We start from the raw sequence: 23,555 nt of genomic DNA on the forward strand, positions 1-23,555 counted from the left end.
TCATATACAAGCAACTCAAGTCCCAGAAGAAAAAAAAAAAAAAAATAAGAGCAAACAATCTCTGATTTGGTGATACTTACCTACCCAAACCTTCCAAAGTAAAACAAACATCAAACAGAATAAACTCAAAGAAAAACACATCCAGGCACCTCATAGTTAAACTGCTGACAGAGGTCAGGGGTGGGGTAAGGAGAATGGAAGATCACTACTAATGGGTACGGGATTTATTCTGGGCTCATGCAAATGTCTTCAAACTCTGTAGAGATGATGGATACACAATACTGTGCATCTACTAAATACCATCAAGTTGTTTACTTTAAAACCATTGCTTTTGCTCTATGCATTTTACCTCAACTTTATTTATGTATTTTTTAAAGATTTTATTTATTTGTCAGAGAAAGAGAGAGAGCGTGCACGCAAGTGAGCTTGTACAAGCAGGAGGAGTGGCAGGGAGAGTGAGAAGCTCCCTGCTTGGCAGGGAGCCCAATGCAGGATTCACTTCCAGGACCCTGGATCATGACCTGAGCTGAAGGCAGATGATTGAACCACCCAGGCACTCCTCACCTCAATATTTTTAAATGAGGGGGAAAACATGAACATGTATGTAGTTCTCAAAACACAGTATAAAATGGCCCTTAAACATATGAAGATATTCAGTTTCATTCATAATAAGAAATGCAAATGAGAAGTAGGCCAAGATATGTTTCTCCACCCATTAGATTGGCAAAAGTTCAAAAACTTGGTAGTATGATATCTGGCAAAGCTGTGAGTAAACAGGCACTTTCATAAATAGCTGGCAAGAAGGCAGAATAGTACAACCCTTACAGGCATGTGTGGCAATAACTGGCAGAGACCCGAAAGTGCCCCCCACCTACCGGTGTCCACGCCTTTTTATAATCCCCTCCCTTTAGTGTGCACAGGGATCTATGACTTGCTTCTAACCAACAGCCACCCTTTTGATGACTCCACATTATAGAAGACTCCCCTGAAAGCCTGCTTGCTCTAAGACTCTCCTTGCCTGCTTGATGAAGTGACCATTTTGGGAAAGCTCACAAGATGAGGAATGGCAATTGGGCTCTAGGAGCTGAGGCAGGTTTCCAAGGCAGTTAAAACAAAGCCAGAGCCCTCAGTCCTACACACACACAATGAAGTCAAGTCTGCAAACAACATGAGTGAGCTTGGAGACAGGTATTTCCACAGCCAAGCCTCCAGATGAGAACACAGCCCAGGAGACATCTGGATTGCAACCCTGTAAAATCCTATGCAGAGGATGCAATTATGCTATGCCCAGACTTCTGACCAAAGAAACTGTGAAATAATAAATGTATGCTGTTTTAAGCAGTTAAGTTTGTGGTAATCTGTTGCACACAAAAGGTGACTAACATACCACACTACATATGCATTTACCTTTTAGACTCAGCAATCCCATGTCTAAGAATTTATACTATAGATACACTTCCAACAGTACAAAAATACCCATGCATATGGTTATTAACTGTAACATAATTTATAACATAATTAATATATAAGATACTGCCAACTACTTAAATAACCACATACAGAAGACTGGTTGAAGTACTTCACAGCTGTAAAAAAGGCTGAGGAACATCTCCATGAACTGCTATATAGCTATTTCTAAGACACACTGCTAAGTGAAAAAAGCAGAGTGCAACATAAAATACACAGAATACTACTGCATATTGTGCATGAAACAAGAGGTAACTAAGAAGAAAGCACCTGTATCTGCTTACATAAGAAACAAAAAATAGGGGTGCCTGGGTGGCTCAGTGGGTTAGGCTCGGGTCGTGATCCCACGATCCTGGGATCGAGCCCCGCATCGGGCTCTCTGCTCAGCATGGAGCCTGCTACCTCCTCTCTCTCTCTGCCTGCCTCTCTGACTACTTGTAATCTCTATCTGTTAAATAAATAAATTTTTTAAGTATCTTTAAAAAAAAAGAAACAAAAAATAAAAACAAGAAGGATAAACAAGAAATTAATGATACTGATTACTTACACGGGTTGTGGTATTGAGAATACGGTGTTGAGATGGCTACTAAAGGAACAGGGAAGGGAATACCACTTTTTCTGGATATCACAAGTTGATAACTGATAGCACACAAATCAAAAAGTAAATTTAAATGAACAAGGATGGGGAGTGGGGGCAAGACAGAACCCTAAAAATGGGAAGCAAACAGAAAAATAAACTTCGATATACTGATTTTCAAATAAAAAAACACAACCACACTGAGGATAGGGGGTTGAAGCAAAGCTTATGTCAGTAACTTGTGAAGAATATTTTTGCGAATACTCTTCACTTAGGGGAAAAATAATTGGTAGCAAATCCTAAACACCTGCTGGCAGTTTGTTTCTCAGAGTAGTATGGAGGCAGCAATTCTGAAACCATTATGTGAGTACTACAGGACTGAGTGAATGAGTGAATGTACGGATGTTGTCCCAAGCCAGGCTCTCACTGTGGGAAAAGGCAGACAGATGTAAAGAACAGGGGAAGCCAAGAAGGAAATCTTTGGGGTTGGACTGGAACTGAAGGAATCAGTACGAATGAATGCTTTCCAGTGTGCGTCTATGTGTGTGTTCTCTGCCTACTGAAAGGCTCAAAAGCTGTGACACCTTAGTAACAACAAACATGTCTAGTGCCAGATCTTGGTTCCTACATACAATTCCACATTAAAGGAAACAGGTTCTTGGAAAAATATCCAATTCCAGAACTAAAGTAGGGAAGATACATGATGGGACTGAAATACCTTATTGTGCCAGAAAATAAGGACGCGCTCAAAAAGAATTGGGCCACGTGACAGGACACAGGGGCCAACTTGAAGGGATTCCCACTTGCTAAATCTGAGGCAGCAATGACAATAAACAAACAAAAGTAACGGATCATAACCCACTGAATAAAACAGAAACCATATGTCTTTTCAGATAATAGTTTATAGATACAGTAGAATGCTGACTGATAATTATAAATTTAGAAAAGCACCATTCCATAATCAGCACAGGACAGACCAGTTCATGCAAGAATCATCAATGGCTGACAACTCTAAGGCAGACACTATATGACTTTCAATGGGATATCCCGAGAAGAACGATCAATTACATATCAATTATGTATTATTTTGAAAAGAGGCATATAATCCAGATCCAATCATAAAGAAACATCAGATAGGGGCACCTGCGTGGCTCAGTCGGTTGAGCCTCTGCCTTCAGCTCAGGTCAGGATCTCAGGGTTCTGGCATCGAGCCCCGCATTGGGCTCTCTGCTCAGTGGGGCCCTGCTTCCCCCTCTCTCTCTCTCTCTCTCTCTCTCTGCCTGCCTCTCTGCCTACTTGTGATCTCTCTCTGTCAAATAAATAAATAAAATCTTAAAAAAGAAAGAAAGAAAGAAACATCAATAATCTTAAACTGATGAATATTCCATAAAATGACTGCCTTATCTTCTTCAAAAACCCCATCATGGTCAAAGAAAGGCTAAGGAACTGTTCCAGATTAAAGACTAAGATGTTATAATGAAATGTAATATAATATCCAGGGCTGAATTCTAGACCGGACAGAAGAGTGTTATAAAGAACATCTTCAGGATAATTTTATAAAACTTGAATACAGACTGTAGATCAGAAAACAGTATTCTCAGTTAAATTTTCTCAATCTGATAAATACACTGTTTTTATGTAAGAAAATATCCTTGCTCTTAAGAAATGAATTCTGAAGTATTGAAAGGTAAAAAAAAAAAAATATATATATATATATATATATATATATATATATACACACAAACTGATCTTTCAAATGGCTTAAGTAATAAGTGTGCATACATGTTGTTTTAGACATAATCATAAAACAGGGGAAGGAGGGAGGGAAGGAGGAAGAAATAATAAAATGTAAAACGTTAAGAATTGGTGATTAGGTAGAGTATATGAGCACTATAAAATGCAACTTAACTTGAAGTTATTTTGAAGTTGTTGAGATTCTCAAAATAACACATATTGTGGTATTTTCAAAGATACAGTAATTACACTTGCTGCTAGATCTTATTTAATGCGATACAGGATACAAAGCATGTTCCAGCACAAATGTGCTTTTTAATATTTTGATAACTAATCTTCAAAATTGGTTTCTTTGCAATCTTATGCATTTTATTTGATTCCTTTATAAATGCTATTCTGAAAAGTGGACTGCTGAGGCTTTTCATGGCACAAAAAAGAAACTCTGCTCTAAGCTACAGATCCCTTATCGACTTACAAGTTTGTCATAATGAGGAAAATGCAAAGTCTGCAGCTTCTTGCATTGCCATTGGCAAATTATAAAAGAAAACATCATTGATAATGGACACTCAATCTAACCTTATTAATTTCCAGATGGAGTGATTTCCCTTCAGTGCTAAATCGAGTATTCAAAATATTGACTACAACCTCACACAAAGCATCTACGAACACAGACAACACCACACACCCTTATGTGGAAAAATACAGGCATGCAGCAACTATAAACATGAATCAGGACTGTGGAATTTCTTACAGAGAAACTGAGTGCTTACGTATCTTTAAAAATTGGTTAAAAATAAGATACTATTTACCATCTTTCTTTCGGAAAATTTTTTAAAATTTCTTTAATGATTGGTTGGTAGCAGGCGTCCCTCTCTGCTTTCCCGGTTTCACTCCAGTCTCTCACAAACTGTTTCAGTGTAGATTTTAGTTTATCCATGTCAAATGTAGATGCTGGCATAATCTTTCCATTCCCCTGTTTAAAAAAACAGAAATCAATTAGCTTCTGACCAAGGAAATCAGTCTTGAATATGATCAAACAGACATGCTACTACAGGGCTATATGGATGGTTTAGTGGATACATCACTAGCCTCTCACCTCAACCAGGGTTCAAGTGCAGCTTGAGATCCTACACGAAAAGAGTTTGGGGGTCTCACTTCTACCCTCAATAGATTTAAGGTCCATTAATCATGAAACCACCGTATAACTAAGCAGTCTTTACTCAGGGAGGACCAGAACTGAGCTGCTATGGAGACGGAACATCTTTTCTCTCTAAGAGAGGGAAGGAAGTCCCTCCAGGTCATTGACGGGGCAGCATGGAGAGGCTCACACAGGAGTGACCCAACTGTATCCATCCTGTGGATACCAAAAAAGGACTTCAGTCTTTATTACTGCCAGTCCCTTGAGATTTATAAGTGAAAATAACTTCTTAAAGTAAAAGATAAGTATCGATACAAGATACTGAAAATGAATTTAAGCAAAGGAAATTTTACACAGCTAAAGAGTTGGTTGTAAAAGTTAAAGTCACTAACTCTATATGCTAGAACAGTTAGAACACAATGTGAATCAAACAGCAATATGCCAGCAATTACCTTACTACTTCTAGGGGGAAAAAAAAAATCTGTGAACAAATCCAGTTTCTGGCATACTATTCTAAAAAGTCTAATCAAATACTTGAACATGTAAGTGAAAACATTCTCTGAGTAGAGCAAATGGCCCATGCAAAATATAAAAATGAAATCCAGAAAGATAAAGACCTCAAAATGCAGAGATTAAACCCTAAAATAAAAATAGAACAAACTTTCACATACATCTTCTCCATATTCTTTATTTTCAAACATATGTATGCAATCATTCACAATGGTCAGTAGTATTTCTTGATTATGATCAATGCATTTCCGAATCTTGTCCAAGTGAAGAAGAAACTGAGGAAGTAGTTTCTGTTGATTATCTGGAAGTGATCGAAATTGTCTTTCTGTTCGGTTCACTCGCTCATGCATACTGGTGCTAAAACATAAAAGGTGTTTTTTAAATTGGCAAAAGAATTCTCATGAGGGCCAATCTTATTTTAAGGTTGTCTTTCTGTACAATTGTTCCTTTATAATGTCGGGATACTGCCTTGTGATTTACAATCTTTTGGTTTCTTAAATGATATCAGCTTAGGAAGTTTTATGTTTTTACCTTATTACAAATTCTCTAAGCAACCAAACAAAAGACAGTTTATAAGAAAGTAAACATTTGCACCACTTAGAAGGGAAAAAAGAAAGCATAAAGAGGATTAATGTACAATTAGTTTATTTTTATGATTTTCATTTCCAAACTTAAAATTTTCAGCAAAATAGATGAATACTTTAAATTTCTCCATCAAACAGCAGAACACTGCTCTGAAATTACTTTAGAATATACAAAATGTGTTTTGAAATTAAGAACCAACCAAGATGAATTTTTTTAAAAACACAAAGGATCTTATGTACTACAAAAGTAGTAAACAGAGGAAAAATTGAAATTCTATAGCATTTTACATGATAGTATTCACAATTTGCATTCCAGAAGTTTCCAAATAACTCTAAAGGTCACTTTGGAGATAACCAATTTACAAAACCTGAAAACAGGGGCACCTGGGTGGCTCAATGGGTTAAAGCCTCTGCCTCCAGCTCAGGTCATGATCCCACAGGACCCTGGGATCAGAGAACCCCGCATCCAGGCATCGGCATCGCACAGGGCTCTCTGCTCACCAGGGAGCCTGCTTCCCTTCCTCTCTCTCTGCCTACTTGTGATCTCTGCCTGTCAAATAAATAAATTTTTAAAATCTTAAAAAAACAAAAAACAACCTGAAAACAAACAAAAAACCCCACCATTTTAAAAAGCTGATTATTATATTTGTAATGAATGCCATTTTACATCAATCAGATGGGCAAAATCTAAAAGCTTGACTATAGGAAATATTCCAAAAATATTGAGTAACTTGAATATATATACATACTGATTGATGAGAAGTACAATAAATTAGTACAACCACTTTGGAACATAATTTAGCATTACCCCAGTAAAGCTTAGTATGCACATTCCCTAGCAATTACAGTCCTAGACACATACTCAAGAAACTCTTGCAAATGGGCACCATGAAACATAAACTATCTTTTTATTAGTACAGTTATATATAACAAACAAGAAATCTGCAAACAACCTAGTGGTTCATCACCAGTAAAATGAATGAAGTGCAGTACAATGGAATGCTATTAAATTAATCAACTACAACTATACACAATATGGAGAAAACTCATGAATGTAAATATTTGTTGGAAAAAGCAAGTTGAAGAAAAACACACAATGTACAATTCTATCTTATATAAAAATAATATTACAGGGACTGAACACACATAAAAAATAACTACAAAGAAAGCAAGGAAATGAAAATGAAAGAAAGTGATGTTCTTTCAGAGGAAAGGATTTTTTTGCATACCAGGTGTGGGGTGCATGGGTATTCACTGCATCATTCTTTGCATTTTATATATACAAACAAATAAGTAAGTGTTTGTGTTTCTTCTCAACGTTTTTTGGCATTTACTCCATACTATTTCATTTGGTTGTCCGAATCTTTCTATTCACCCAAGTAACTGTCTCACTTTTATGCCAAATTACTCTCTAATTTCTGGATAATAATTAAGAAGCTGTGAAGAAGGGGGTGCCTGGGTGGCTCAGAGGGTTAAGCCTCTGCCTTTAGCGCAGGTTATGATCTCAGGGTCCTGGGATCGAGCCCCACATAGGGCTCTCTGCTCAGTGAGAACCTGCTTCCTCCTCTCTCTCTGCCTACTTGTGATCTCTCTCTGTCAAATAAATAAATAAAATCTTTAAAAAAAAAAAAAAAAAAAAAGAAGAAGAAGCTGTGAAGAAGCTCTTGAGTGAAGCAATAACCTGACCAGTTTTTCGAAGCTTGTGTGTGGTGGCTGTGGTGCTCAGGGGCAAGGAGGGAATGGCAGGGTAATGGGAAAAGATTACGTTGCCAGCGGCTCCATCGATGTTTGCTTTTGGCCCCCCAAAGAGACAGTGTACTAGTGAGCTGTGGAGTCCAACTGGGTTGAAATCCAGGCTATGCCACCTATTGCTGTGCAGCCCTTGGGAAGTTACTTCCTTTCTCTGTGTCCCAACTGTCTCACATAAAAAACAAGGTAATACATAACAAAACTGATGATGATTAGAGAAGCTAACATTTACTGAGATTTAATAAAAGCCAGGCCCACCACTAAGTCACTGAAAATGGATTACTCTGGAAAATAGCCATAAAACCCCACAAGGTTACGTACTATTATATTCTTCTGCCAGTCCAATGGGATGTCATTGAAAATGTAACAAAGTAACGCACACAAATCACTTAGCCCAGGGCCTAAATAACATGGTAGGTACACCTCAGTTATGTAACTAATACATTCACAATGAAAATACAAAAAATGTAGAGAATTAAAAGTACTCCAGGAAAAAAAGCTACTAATAATCCCTCTTTAAAAGGAATCACTTCTAACTTTTTGGCATTATTTCTCCTTGCTATTGTTAAAACAAAGCCATTTAAGTGCCTCTCTAGTCAAAATGTGATACAGAGAACCGCACTTCACTTGGAGATAACTAGAAACCAAGCAGCTCAGTCAGGCCCCACCTAAGACCCCTGAAATGCAATCTGCCGTTTCACAAGCTCTCCAAATGGTTCACATGCACATCAACTTTTTAGAAGCACTTGTAATTCTTCATCTTTACCAAAGAATTTGCCCAGATCAGAAAAAACTTCTCTAATGACTACAGGGCAAATGACTGTAATGACTGTTCATTATCCCATCTATGCAACCAAAATTTACTTAGTACTTTTCCCTAGGCATCTAGATACTTTCACTTGTCTATATGATGAACTTTTCTGTGTTCCAAATCTGTCTATATTCTAGAAAGACAAAAACAGTACAAATTTCCAAAGGAAGAAATACCAACTTAGAAAGGACAAGTATTGAGGTGCTTGGGTGGCTCAGTCAGTTAAGCGTCTGACTCTTCGTTTCAGTTCAGGTCATGATTTCATGGGCTGTGGGATGGAGCCCCAGAGTGGGCTCTGAGCTCAGTGGGGAGTCTGCTTCTCTCCCTTTCCCTCTTACCCTGACCCTCCCCACCCCCCCACCTCCTCTACCCCACCCACCCCTCGCTCACTCTAAAATAAATGAATCTTTTTTTTTTTTTTAAAGGAAAAAAGGAAAGTATTTTTAAGGTTCTTGATACAAACTGATTTTCAGAAGGATCATATCAATTTACATTCCTATAAAATAGAGTAGGACACTAAAGCAACTATTTAAGGTGACCATTATGTGTTAGGCAAACAGCAGAGTCGTGAAGGGTTACAACTCAGAGCCCACCTGGTTAAACAGTCTCCCAGTACTTCATTTCTAGTATTCTTGGGCACTAGATGCCCCATAATCTTCCTCTCAGCATATCTCAAAATTCAACATATCCAAACTGAACTTAGCACATGATCACCTCCTACCCCAATAAAACCCCTGCACTTCTTCCTGTATGGCTGACATTGATGAATGGTATACCATACATCCACTCAAGTCAGAAACAAATGAGTCATCCTAAAATGCCTCTTCTCACAGACCCCACAACCACAAGCTCCAGATCCTTTTGATTCTACTTCATAAACTCTCTGCAAATCACTACCTCTCTCAGGCCCTCATTAGGTTTCTCAAAGATTCCCAAGAGGCCTGCTCCCTAGGAATGCTGTCCCCAAAGTCTACCACACCCAACGAATTCATCTAAAATACAAATCTTGTGTTTGTCCCAACTGAATCTCCAGATTTCAGCCTATGCAAATAACAATCAATAAATACTCAGTTATATACCCCCTTGGTGCCATTTTTCATTCTCCATGGGGATTACTTAACTTCCATGATTGCCGCGTAGCTGAGATAAGTTATGGAATGGTCCATAGAGCCCACACATATCTGCTGTCAATTACTGATAACAGAAGTGAGGTAACTATACAGAACAGGGCGATTTGCAGCACATCCCCTAACCCTTGATTTTTTTTTTTTAAGATTTTATTTATTTATTTGACAGACAGATCACAAGTAGGCAGAGAGGCAGGCAGAGAGAGAGGAGGAAGCAGGCTCCCCGCTGAGCAGAGAGCCTGATGTGGGACTCGAACCCAGGACCCTGGGATCATGACCTGAGCCGAAGGCAGAGGCTTAGCCCACTGAGCCTCCCAGGCGCCCCTCCTAACCCTTGATTTTTAATGGTCCACACAACTGTCCATAACATACATCCACAGTGAGTCTTCTGAAATAAATGAGGTCTTCCTGAAGCTGACACAAGAGTCCACTCTTTACACTATTTTAAATGCGGCTAACTTCACTATTCTGGAAATGCTTACACTACCAATGTAATTTAAGGCAGGGGTGGGTACACTATGTCCCCCGGCTACTAGGTCCATTTTGTAAAGACTTACTGGAACGTAGCCATATCCATTTGTTCACATGCTGCCTATGGTTGCTTTCACACAGGGGCAGAGTTGAATACTTGTAACAGAGACCACCTAGTCCTCTGACCTTAAGAATTTACCAATGCTGCTTTAAAGGAATGTTTTACAACCTTCAGACTCTCCTTGGTTCTGAACTCAATCAGCAGCAAGAGGCCATATCCTCTGGTGATTAAGGGTAGAAAATAGAGTGGCCAGCCATATTTCAAGGGTATCTCTACCTTCGGCTCTCTCTAGAAGGCTGGTCTTTTTTTTTTTTTTTTAAGATTTTATTTATTTATTTGTCAGAGACAGAGGGAGAGAGAGCGAGTGAGCACAGGCAGACAGAGAGGCAGGCAGAGGCAGAGGGAGAAGCAGGCTCCGAGCAAGGAGCCTGATGTGGGACTTGATCCCAGGACCCTGGGATCATGACCTGAGCCGAAGGCAGCTCCTTAACCAACTGAGCCACCCAGGCGTCCCCAGAAGGCTGGTCTTGGCAGTGACCCCCAACTCTGTCTCCTTTCATCAGGGTGGGTCTGATACTGGGTCTGAGCCAAGGACCAAGGTCATAGACCCATTTCTTTGCACCTGTTGAACTACTCTAGCACTCTAAACAGGAAAGTGTATCCTTTCGGAAGGAAAATCTGACCCAATCCACTTCAAAATTTATTAAAATATTAAAACTGTCTTACTAGTATTGCTGCTTACTAATGCAGTGAACCATCTTGAATTTCAGGCCAGACTCTACCACAATTTGGTTGTATAAGCCTGGGCAAGCTGTTCACCTTTTTATATGCCTGTTCCTGCACCTGTACAAAAAAACTGTATCTCAATTTTTAAAATCTTACCTAACTGCTATTTCTAAAAGTAGGCTGTTTCTGACAAGATGTTTAATTTTCAACTGTAGTATCTTCTAATGTGAGTATCTTCATTAATAACAAGACTGGTATCTTAGGGATGAAAACCTTTTTTTTTTTTTTTTTTTTTTTTTTTACTATTTGCTACAATGCTACAATCATTTTTGCCTTAATCAAAATATGTCATCTAAGCAAAACCCGTAGGCAACACAAAATTAGAAGCCATTGGAAAAATATTAAGACATCTCTTGCCCTGTGACCTTTAAGCTAAATCCCCTATATAACGACTAAAAGGCATTTAGCAGCGAAACTAAGCTCTCCAAAATTTAGAAGTACTTGCTAAAGGTTTAGAAGAGACTGTCCATCAGAACTTACTGCAGGGCTTACATGTGCCCTGTCCAATATAGCTGACACCAGCCACATGTGGCTACTGAGCACTTGAAATGTGGCTAGTAAGACTGAGGAAATGAATTTTAAATTTTATTAAATTTTTATTAACTTAAGCTTAAATTTAGCCAAATGTGATTAGTGACTACGGTATTGAACAGCACGGGTCTAGATCAGAAAATGTTGCAATGGCAACCCAGTTTGTTTTCTGCTACAAAATGCTTTCCATATCCCTAGCCCTTCCACTGAGGTTTTTTAAAGCATATTTTTAATACTATCTTCAGTCTACTGGAAGTGTTTTTTTAATAACATTTTTTAAAGATTTTTAAAATTTATTTGACAGAGAGAGAGAGATCACAAGTTGGCAGAGAGGCAGGCAAAAAGAGAGGGAGAAGACACGACTCCCTGATGAGCAGAGAGCCTGATATGCAGCTCTCGATTCCAGGACCACCCAGGTGCTCCTATTGGAAGTGTTCCATAAAGAATACACACAAATAAAAAGGATTGTTTTTAAAAAATGAAATTATCCTCAATCTCATATTAAACTGCTAAAGGGGGATTAGAGTATAAGAAATTATACAACCATTAGAACATGCACACAAGCACTCTTCTCTACACTGCCACACTTGAGCCCTACTTCCAGGTCAAAGGTCCCTATTGGCCCACACAAGGGCCCACTTGATACCTAATCTTAACTATCAATTTTAGATTAGTCTTAATATATTAGAGCCAGCACAGAAACACATCTTAACTATCTGGGTCCACTATCTTTCCCAAGCATAGTCCAGTACCCTTTTCTAGATTTTTCCACAGTAAAATGTACCAGACTTTTCTGTATCTACCTCTCCCAGCTATCTAAATCTAGTGTTAGTTGTTTCTCCTCCCTGCACGATTCTTAAGACACAATACTTGCATCAAATTCAAGTCTGTGGTTGCCTGCCTTCCTGCCTCTGTCCATACCAAATAAAATCCCCACACTAGTTAATTCCCTTTTGGGCTCCACAGGTAATGCACTCTAGTTCCTATGCCTGGGTTTAGCCAGTAAATTATTTCAAGATCTTTGTACTTCAAAAAACTCATGTTACAAAAATGCAATGAGATTCTAAATCACTTTAGGCTTTAATTAAGCAAGTTTCCAAATTCAAATAGTAACAAACTACCGATTTGTCACAAATTCGCAAGCTATCTGGGAAGGTCAAATGTATTTCTTTGCTACTACTTGTCTTATTTGTTAAAAATAGAGCTTCAACAACATATGCCAAGCACTGGTGACACAAAAATAAATAAGGCTCAGTCCCTGCCCTTGAAGAGGTCATAGTCATTAAAAAAAAAAAAAAAAAAAAAAAAGTTAGTTTGCACTGACTATCACAACAGGAGCCCATCTAAGGGAACAGTTTTACTTGTGCGGGTCCTATCTCATTCCAACTGCAGACTCAACACATAGTCATCGGTGGGCTCAACTCTAACAGGAATAAAAGTGCTCTATTTCCCTGAAAATCTAAGTCCCTTTCAGATCCTGAGATTATAATGTTGCGACTACGCTATTTTAACATCTATCTAGAAAGAAGAAAACTAAAGTTAGGGAGTTTAAAAGTCCTACCACAGTGCCCAGCCCATAGTGAGAATTCGATACATGCCTGCAGAATAAAAGATCATGAAAGCGGTTCTTTACTGTGCCTTCTCTCATTTCCCTCTTTAATAATTAGCAAATTTGAGAACATCCGGACCACCTTCGACCTTATTAGTTTCACCCACCAGTTAAAGACACTGAGCGCCATCATTCACCACTAATGTGCCTGCACGTTCAAAGCGCCAAGGGGGTTGGGGTGAAAATCTGATGCAGCTCTCACAAGAACTGGCAACAGTTTGGGAAAATTCGTCCTACGGCATCCCACGTGTAGGTGAACTTGGGTTCTCCGTGTGTTCGGTTTGGAGGACATCGACAACACATAAAGATCATGCCCAGCACCGGCCGATTTTACCACCGTCATCTTCTATCTGCAATTGTTAACAGCACTTTTCCGGTCACCCCCACCGGCCTCACAGCCAAACCTTGAACGAGGGATGGAAGGCAAGAGAGCTAATCTGATCCCGAGGTCGGAAGACACGAGGCTGGGCAGCAGACGGCGCGGCAGACACGCGGCGGTGCAGGGCCGGGAGGGGCTAAGGTGGTACGAGGTGACTCAGGGGCCCCGAGGTCTGATCTGGCGGCCCGGTCCCGGCGCCCCGGAGGCGTGGCGGCCGAGGGCGAGCGCGGCGGGCGCCCCCGTTCCGGCGGGTCCGCCGCGACCGGCGGGCACCTCGATGGGCTGCGCCGGGGTCCGCCACGGGCTTCTTACCCGTAGTAGCGGAAGGCATTAATGATCTTCCAGAAGTGCTCGCGCTCCAGCCGCTCCTCCTCCTCCTCCGTGCTGCGCGCGGCCGCCGCCGCCGCCGAAACCGCCGCGGCCGAGGCCAAACGCCCGGCGGAGAACTGCACTTCCACCTCCTCGCTCCCGCTGCGGCCGCCGCCGCCTCCCCCGCAGCCCTCGGGCAGCTGAGAAGCCGGCGGCGGAGGGCGCCGCCGTCGCTGCATCGCCGCCGCGGCCCTAGGCCTGGCTCGCTTGCGTCTCGCCGCGACTGAGAGCGTGGTGGCGGCTGCTCGGCCTTCCTCTAGACGGCGCCCGCCGCGGACATGCCCCCAGCTCGCGGTGCGCTCCGCCCCCGCCGCCCTCAGGCCTCCATCCGCGCCGGGCTCCGCCAGGTCTTCAGGAGCGCCCGGCACGAGCGCGCATGCGCCCGCGAGGGTACGACGAAGGGCCGCCGCCGCCTGCGCTCATTTGCTGCGGGACTTCGGCGACAGCGCGCTGCCGTAACGACGACGCGCCCAGTGGGCGGGGCGAAGGGGCAGGTGGGAGGAGTGAAGGAGGAGATCCCTGCTGGGGTGGGGCTGGCACCTGCGGGAAGCCGCGTGGGTTGGTTTAACAGCTTGAAAGTGCTGGATTCTGGAGCCAAGTCTAAAGGAAGGAAAGGTGGAAAAAGAGTTCAGCTTTGATGAACTTATTAGGAATTTTTATTTAAGAAAATCTAGTGGGAAGATTTAAGCTTTATTTTCTAAATCTATTTCCATTTTTAATCACATAGGGAAGAGAATCACCATCATCTTTTCAGTGTTTAGAGGCTTGCGAAAATCCTATTCCCGTCCTGACTGGTGACGGCAGCAGAGGAAAAAGATGTTAAAGCCAAACCCTACCCAGTATCCACGCTTTGGAAGACCACCAAAATGCACAGGAGCCACAGTGCCTCAACACTGGCGCCAGACATCTCATGGTGGCCCTTAGCAGTGCAGGACTTAACGTCTTCCTCTTCATCTACATACACTTTCTATCTCATTTGTCTCTGACCTCGTAGTTAAAATAGGTGCCTCACACACATTTAATATTATTCTTAGGAAATAACTCCTTTTATTCAATTTTATCTACACTCAGCATATCAGTCTTACAAAAAAGTACTTAAAAGAAAAGATTGCTTTATTCAGAACAGTTAAACATGCCCAGGAAGCAAAAATTCCATAAAAAAAAAAAATAAAATCATACTGAAATGGAAGTGGTTTCATATTTTCATAATTTAAATTATTAATTTAAGGGCAAAGCTTTAAATAAAGTCCTGTGGTTATGCTATGTTAATGTTCCGTTTTTATACAAGATTTTTAGAAAAAATTTAAGTCTTTTTTTTAACAGTAATGCAGAAATATGTGGTCCAGAATTCAAAAGGAAACTACAAAGGGTTACAAATGTGGAGTTTCTGTGTGCTTCACCCTAGCCATCTTTATCCCCTACACAGACACAGTGTATCAAATTCTTGGCCATTTCTTGCGCATTTTCTATCCACTGTGGATAGAAATAATCCAGTGTGGATTTTTCTTAGAGACCCCTGTGTGTTTGTAAGTTATATATATAGTCTCGTGCTATTAACTGTTACCTCTACTGTTTTCATATATACATGTACACATCAATATACAAATTATCTATGTAATAATTTTGATGCATTGGTATAGGTCTAAATGACCTAATAAAGACCAAAATGCCATGGATAATTATAATCAGCATAATACTTTTTATCATCCTGGGAAGTATAACAAACCTTTCTTTTTGAGAGAGAGAAAGAAAGATAGAGAGCTGGGGTGATGGGATAGAGACAGAGGGAAAGAGAGAATCCCAAGCAGCCTGCACAATTAGAGCAGAGCCTGACAAGGGACTAGATCTCACAACCCTGAGAGCAGGACCCAGGCGGAAATCAAGTCAGATGCTTAACTAACTGACCCAACCAGGTGCAACATTTTCAAATTAATTTCTTGATCCCGCCTCATTACTAGGTAAGAATCTTAGGGTCTGTGTCATTAGGTGCTCAACCTTAATCTCAGTTGTGATTTCACAGATGAGGAACTTAGGGAAACAGCAATTAAGTGATTCCAGGGACAGAGTACATTACTGGCACTATAGCTTCGTAGCCAAGTCTCCTGCCTATATTTTGTCTGTATTTGGTTATGATACTGACTGAATTTTACGCTGTTCAACATTTTACATTTTCCCAATTGTTTTTTTCCCCCTATTGTATCACCTTATTTGTTCACAACTCTGTGAAGGAGGTGTTATTATTGTCTTCCTTTAACAAATGAAGACACAGACTCAGAGAAATTAATAGTCTTGCCAAGGGATACATTAACAGCAAAGCTGGGGCACCTGGGTAGCTCAGAGGGTTAAGCCTCTGCCTTTGGCTCAGGTCATGTTCTCAGGGTCCTGGGATTGAGCCCCACATCCGGCTCTCTGCTCAGCAGGGAGCCTGCTTCCCCTTCTCTCTCTGCCTGCCTCTCTGCCTACCTGTGATCTCTCTCTGTGTGTCAAATAAATAAAATCTTTAAAAAAATAAATAAACAACAGAGCTGACATTCATCCATTCATTCCTTTCAACAAATGTGCTGATTGCCTCCTATGTTTCTTGCACTGAGTTAAAGGCAGCTAGAAGCTGAGCTTTTTAGTCTCGACTTGCCAGTTTGCTAACTGTGACTGTTTGAAAAGTAATTTGAGACCTCAATTACATTATTTCTTTAAAAAAAAAAAAAAAAGATTTTATTTATTTGAGAAAGAGCAAGCACACCACCAGGGGAAGGGGCAGATGGAGAGGGAGAATTCGACTCTTCACTGAACAGGGAGCCTGATGTGGAACTCAGTCTCAGGGGCCCAAGATCATGACCTGAGCCAAAGTCGTGAGCTTAACCAACTGAGCCACCCAGGTGCCCCTTGATTACATTATTTCTAAAATGGACATATAACCCTTATTACAGGGTCATCAAGAGGAATAAATGAGATAAAGAATGAGAAATGACTGGTATATCTGCTCAATAGATGTTCGTTGTTTTTTTTTTTTTTTCTCTTCCTTTCAAAGGTCTTTAGGATAAATTTTTAGCCTTGTTTTAAAATACTTTTAGGACTTCCTTGACCTTATTTCTTTGCAGTGAGTTTCTCCTATAGAAATCTCCCCAAACCAAGGGGTCATTTGGGCTGAAACATTTTCATCAGAAAGAGATCAGTTAATCTCCAGGAATTAATAACCAAAAAGCCATCATTCTTCCTTCAGTTATTCTGAAAAACTATTAGTTAAACAGTTACAACTCACACACTCATATATACATACACTGCTGATGAGAATGTAAAATGGAACAGCCACTGTGGAAAAAGGTATAGCAGTTTCTTACACCCAGTAATTGCACTCTTGGACATTTATCCCAAGGAAATGAAAAGAAAAATGGGTTCACACAAAAACCTCATTTCCATGAATGTTCATGATAGCTTTATTTGTGAAGGCCAAAAATTAGTAACAACTCAAATGTCCTTTGGCAGATGAATGCTTAAAGAAACTGGGGCGCACCCATACCATAGGATACTTACTTGGCAATAAGAAAAGGAAGATTAATTTATACACCCAATAAATCAAATGAATCTCAAAAGAACTACGGTTGGTGGGGGGGGGGATCTCAAAGGCTTACAGATACTATATGATTCCATTTACGTATTTTATCTTGAAATGACAAAAATTATGGAGTTGGGAGAACAGATTATTGGCTGCCAGAGTTTAGAGATGGTAAGGAGGAGGAAGGGTGGTGTCTGTGGCTGTGAAAAAGAAACTTTCTTTTTTTTTTTTTTAGTGTTTCATTTATTTGGCACAGAGCTAGAGAGCACTAGTAAGCAGAGCAGCAGGCAGAGGGAGAGGGAGAAGCAGGCTCTCTGCTGAGCAGGGAGCCCAATGTAGGGCTCAATCCCAGGACTCTGGGATCATGACCTGAGCCGAAGCGGACTATTAACTAACAGGGCCACCCAGGCGCCCCTGTGAAAGGATCTTGTGATAGAACTATATCCTGACTATGGTGGAGGTCACACAAATGTACGCTTTGATGAATTGCATAGAAACTAATATACATGCCATATATCATAAATGAATACATTCCAAACTGGTGAAATTGAATAAGGGCCATTGATTGTATCAATGTCAACTTGCTGATTGAGATATTATGCGATAGCTATGCAGGATATTGCTATTGCAGAGAAGGATATAGGGAATCTGTCTGAATTATTTCTTACAACAGTAAACCGATCTACAATAATGTCAAAACAAAAAATCTTTAAAATGACACATAAACCTGTGACTTCTACTTTATTCTTATCGATACATTTTTACATTTCAGCCCAGAAGAAGTTTCTAAGTAAATTATGTTTCTTATTTGAAAAAAATTGAATTATGGGAATTTTCAAACTGAAAAATGTAGAGATAAAAACATAGGCAATTGGGGCACCTGGGTGGCTCAGTGGGTTAAGCGTCTGCCTTCCACTCAGGTCATGATCTCAGGGTCCTGGGATCGAGTCCCGCATGGGGCTCTCTGCTTGGCAGTGAGCCTGCTTCCTCCTCTCTCTCTCTCTCTGCCTGCCTCTCTGCCTACTTGTGATCTCTGTCAAATAAATAAATAATGATTAAAAAATAGGCAATCTGGGGCACCTGGGTGGCTCAGTGGGTTAAAGCTTCTGCTTTCAGCTCAGGTCATGATCCCAGGGTCCTGGGATGGAGCCCCACATCGGGCTCTCTGCTCAGCAGGGAGCCTGCTTCCTCCTCTCTCTGTCTGCCTCTGTGCCTACTTGTGATCTCTGTCTGTCAAATAAATAAATAAATCTTTTTAAAAATAAATAAATAGAAAATAGGCAATCTATTATATTATTGTAATCCTTCATCCAATTTCACCAATTCTCAACAGTTTAGTAATCTTGTTTTATCAAACCCCACCTTGTGGATTGTTGCTTTTTCCCCTCTCCTCTTCTTATCATGCCCCTTTTTTGCCTTTTTTTTTTTTTTTAAGGAAGCTAGATCATTTAACCTGCAGAATATTCCATATTTTAGGGGCGCCTGGGTGGCTCTTTGGGTTAAAGCCTCTGCCTTCAGCTCAGGTCATGATCCCAGAGTCCTGGGATCAAGCCCTGCATTGGGCTCTCTGCTCAGCAAGAAGCCTGCTTCCCTCTCTCTCTCTGCCTGCCACTCTGCCTACTTGTGATCTCTCTCTCTGTCAAATAAATAAATAAAATCTTAAAAAAAAAACACCAAAAAGCAAAATATTCCATATTTTGGATTTGGCTGATCGTTTTCTCATGGCACCATTTCTTGCTTCCTTTACTCAATACTATGTTTCAAAACTTTATCTACATTGTATAGAGCCATGAGGTACTCCTTGGGTGAACATATCACAATTTACTTTTTATTAAATGACGTCTTACTTTATTTCATGTACACCCCAGCTCCCTTATCCATTTTTATTTTTCTTCAGAGCACTTAGCACTACCTGGCATTGCACTCCTGTAACAGCTAATTTTAAACATCAACTTGACTGGTTAAGAGATGTCCGGAGAGCTGGTAAAATATTATTGCTGGGTGTCTGGACAACAGATTAGCATATGAATCAGGGGACTGAGTACAGAAGATCATTCTCACCAATGCAGGTGGGCTTCCTCCAATCTTCTGGGGGCCTGAGCAGAGCAACAATAACAAAAACAAACAAACAAACAAACAAACAAAAACCAGCAAACAACAACAACAAAAACAGAAGAAGGGTGAATTTTCTTGAGTTGAAACAATCAGCCTCTTCCACCCTTGGACATCAGAGCTCTTGGTTCTCAGCCTGTCAGACTCAGACCTTGACGTACACCGTCAGTCCTCTATTCTCAGGCCTTCAGTCTTAATTTGCTTCATTTCCATTTTCTTCTCAACTATGAATCTGCTAAAGGACTTTTATCACTAAGAGTCTGTTGGAAGCTACTCAACCTGAGTCAGATTTCTTAGCTACATACAACAGAATCCATTTGAGCTGTTTGAAGCAGAAAATGATTTATTAAAATGCTGGCACACAAAATTTTTAGGAAAACCCTGGCAACCCAGCTTGAATACCGTACAAAAATAATATAGCACTATACCTGTTGTTCCAAGGGAAAGGGTTTCAATGGACACTAATCCCACTTCTGCCCACCATTCATCACTTATAACGTTAAGGACCAAATACAAATAACAAAGCCTGTGCTACAATCACCCTGAAAAAAACCAAATGCTTCTGCCATAAGATCAAATTTCCCCATATGCAGCCATACCATGCTCATGTCCGCCTTCCAAGTTAGAATCTTAGTTACAAAGGAGTGTGGGGATTGTTTTTCAGCTTTCTAACCTCTAAGGTAAAAGAAGGAATGCAGGAAAGTGGAAGGAGGTGGTGTTCAGAGAGCTGATCTATGTAACTGCCAGAATGACTATTTGTGTGTCACTAATCAGCACTGTAAATGCTGGCTGACTGGGTCCAAGTGACAAGCAGCAGTGCAATGGGGAGTCAAAACACCGGATCTGGCTTAGGATGTGTGGGCTATGATGTTGACCTGACTTGAGTAGGTATATGACCTTAGAGACAGCAACCAACCTCCCTGGACTTTGCCCAGATCTATAAAATGCAAAGACTGGGCAATTGTTCTTTTGTTTTTAAAAAAATTTTTTTTAAAGATTTTATTTATTTATTTGACAGAGAGAGAGATCACAACTAGACAGAGAGTCAGGCAGAGAGAGAAGGCGAAGCAGGCTCCCTGCTGAGCAGAGAACCTGATGCGATGTGGGGCTCAATCCCAGGACACTGAGATCATGACCTGATCTGAAGGCAGGAGCTTAATCCACTGAGCCACCCAGGCACCCCTGGACAATTGTTCTTATACCATCCTTCTATGATTCAAAAATAACTTAACAGGCAATATCTTTTGATTTCAAGCAGTCTTCTTCTTCTTCAAAAAAAGGGCCATCAGTCAACAAGTTTTATATCTGCAGTTTTTTTTTTAAGATTTTGTTTATTTATTTGTCAGAGGAAGAGAGAGCACAAGCAGAGGGAGCAGTAGGCAGAGGGAGAAGCAGGCTTCCCACTGAGCAAGGAGCCCCACGTGGGACTCGATCCCAGGACCTTGGGATCATGACCTGAGCCAAAGGGAGACACTTTACCAACTGAGGCATCCAGGCTTCCCTATTAAACTATTTTTTAAAATACCTTGGTATCCAGGATAAATCCCTGAACACCATTTCCAAAGCTGATCTTCCACTGATATACAGAGTGGATAGACATGATGAATTAAAAGAAGGAAACTCCATGCTCTACTATCTGAACAAACAGTTTGAGCTTGCTTTCCTACTTTTGATAAAATGGTTAATGAAAGCCTCCCTTAGTTGTCCTCGTGTGCCAATGAAGTAACTCCCTCATAATTCTCAAGTCCGTTTCATAACGATTCAATGTTTGAAAATACAGGCTCAAAAATCTGAAGACCTACTCATCTACTAAGCCTAAGTATAGAGGATTATACTTACACAATGAGAAGATATTCCATTGGAAGTTTATATTTATATATTATATTGGTTTGCCTTTTAATCGGCTGCTTCACCAAGTTTCTTTGAGGGTAGGAGGCATATTTGTTTTGTTCATGCCCAGATCCCCAACACCTGGTACAGTGTCTGGCACATAAAGATTTTCTGTAACCATTTTGTGAAATAAATAAATGCATTTATAACTTCCAGGTTCCATGCTGAACACCGCACATATATAATTGCATATAACTTATATACAATAGTGTTCCCATCCTTTTTTTTTTTTTTAAACAGATGAGAACACTATAAAGACTTCAAGTGACTCTATCAAAGTCACACAGCTATTGGATGGGAAAGCCCTGATTTGGAAGCAAGTCTACAAGTCCCAGAAAGCTATTAACCACTGAGTCTACTGCCTGTAGTGAAATTGGTCTTGCTTCTCCTTAGACAAGTTTCATGAAGTCCCTTTTCTTTGGAAAACATTATTAACTTGGAAATACTTATTTACAGAGATTTAACACTCTTAAGTGGGCAAGAAGAGAGACAGATGTTGCTAACCAAAGCTGAGAGACTAGGTTGCCCCAGCAATAGGTTTTGTGGAGACTTATTCTTAATGTGAAATATCTTGATTTTATATCAACACAGACTCAAATTGCTATTGACCTAAAAATCTTATGGAAAAAGGAAAAAGTCACTTGGGACTTCCTTGGCTCACTAAAAAAGTTCCCATGTAATCATGAACCTTGTTCTAGGATTTATAATTTTTATTCTTGGAATTCCTCTTCTGTTTATTCTGCTCTTTATGGGTCCAGTCTTTATCTTAGAACTAGCTTATTTTGCCTTTGTGTTTGTGTGTTTTTTTAAAGATTTTATTTATTTATTTGGCAGACAGAGATCATAAGTAGGCAGAGAGGCAGGCAGAGAGAGAGGGGGAAGCAGGCTCCTTGCTGAGCAGAAAGCCCCATGCAGCTCAATCCCAGGACCCTGAGATCATGACCTGAGCCGAAGGCAGAGGCTTACCCCACTGAGCTACCCAGGCGCCCATGCCTTTGTGTTCTTTGTTCTAATACTTGGATCTAGATGAAGTATACCATCATTTAGTCTTAAAATAACAAGCACACTCTCCCCTATAAAACTAGAGATATGACTCCTATAAATAGTTTCCTTGTACTTTTTGTGATTTTCTATATTGTTAATCATAGGAGTCAAGAGCCAGTTGTATTTGTATGCACATTTTATTTTAATGTTCCCAATTGTTATTCTCAAATTTGGCATGAAAATTCTATTTCTATTGTGTTTTCATTTTTTAAATAAAAAGTGAAGATGGATTTCTGTGTAAATTGCAAATGGTAGTTGGTTTACAAAATGTATCATAGCTTATCTACTGCTAGGGTCACTCTCTCTTCCCAGGAACACTAAAATGATCCTTACACAGTTATCTTTCCATCCCACAAACTCCAAATCTTTTTTGTTGCTGCCATTGGGGAACACTTCAAATTAAAGAGATGCTTTGAATTGACATTATTCCAAGCTTTCCTATCCAAAGATTTAGGGTTCAGTTACCCTACAAGCTTGCTCATGTCTGATTAAGCTACTAGCCAAGCAAATGTACTTCCAAAAATCATTTGGGAAGAATTATATAACTATTAATTCCAAAGAAAGCATCAAAGTAGTAATCATGGGGGGAAAAAAAATCAAGAGTTTGGACTTCCAAGTGTGTAAACCTGGCAATTCACAGACCTGTTCCCCTGGGGATAAAAATACATTGTATGTTTATAAAAAAATAAAAAATAAATTAAATTTAAAAAAAAAAGAGTTTGGGCTTCCTTACACTTATTTTACTGATTTTGTTTTTGCTGGTAGTAGTTCAAATTACCTACAGTGGTGAAGATGCGAGTGCCACTGAATTTTCAGGGCCAAAGGCCTATACAGTCATCTGAAAAGCTCCACAAGAAGCGTGGATTTGTACTTTGTCTGGGGACCTCCCACAAGTAGGAAAGACACCTTCTGCTTCTCTCTTTTCTGCCCAGACAGTCTCTCAGAGCCTGTCCTTGTTCCACCATTTGTCCCTCAACTTTTCTGTAATGATTACGAAGACATAATACTGGCCTGCTCTATTTGAAGGATCAGAATCACTATTATACTATGACT

At 40.2% G+C, this 23,555-nt stretch overlaps 1 protein-coding gene across 1 annotated transcript in view; it reads right to left on the bottom strand.

The window, feature by feature from the left end:
• CARNMT1 (carnosine N-methyltransferase 1) overlaps window positions 1–14,341 on the bottom strand; it is a 39,650-nt gene extending 25,309 nt beyond the window's left edge. Inside the window, 4 exon segments of the mRNA XM_082694450.1 lie at window positions 4,588–4,751; window positions 5,588–5,783; window positions 13,847–14,265; window positions 14,267–14,341. Coding sequence (XP_082550576.1) covers window positions 4,588–4,751; window positions 5,588–5,783; window positions 13,847–14,265; window positions 14,267–14,326 — 839 coding nt within the window. The 5' untranslated portion in view covers window positions 14,327–14,341.
• Window positions 14,342–23,555: the final 9,214 nt, after the last annotated feature.

The sequence above is a fragment of the Mustela nivalis genome (assembly GCF_964662115.1).
Source record: "Mustela nivalis genome assembly, chromosome: 13".
In the NCBI taxonomy this organism is placed as follows: domain Eukaryota; kingdom Metazoa; phylum Chordata; class Mammalia; order Carnivora; family Mustelidae; genus Mustela; species Mustela nivalis.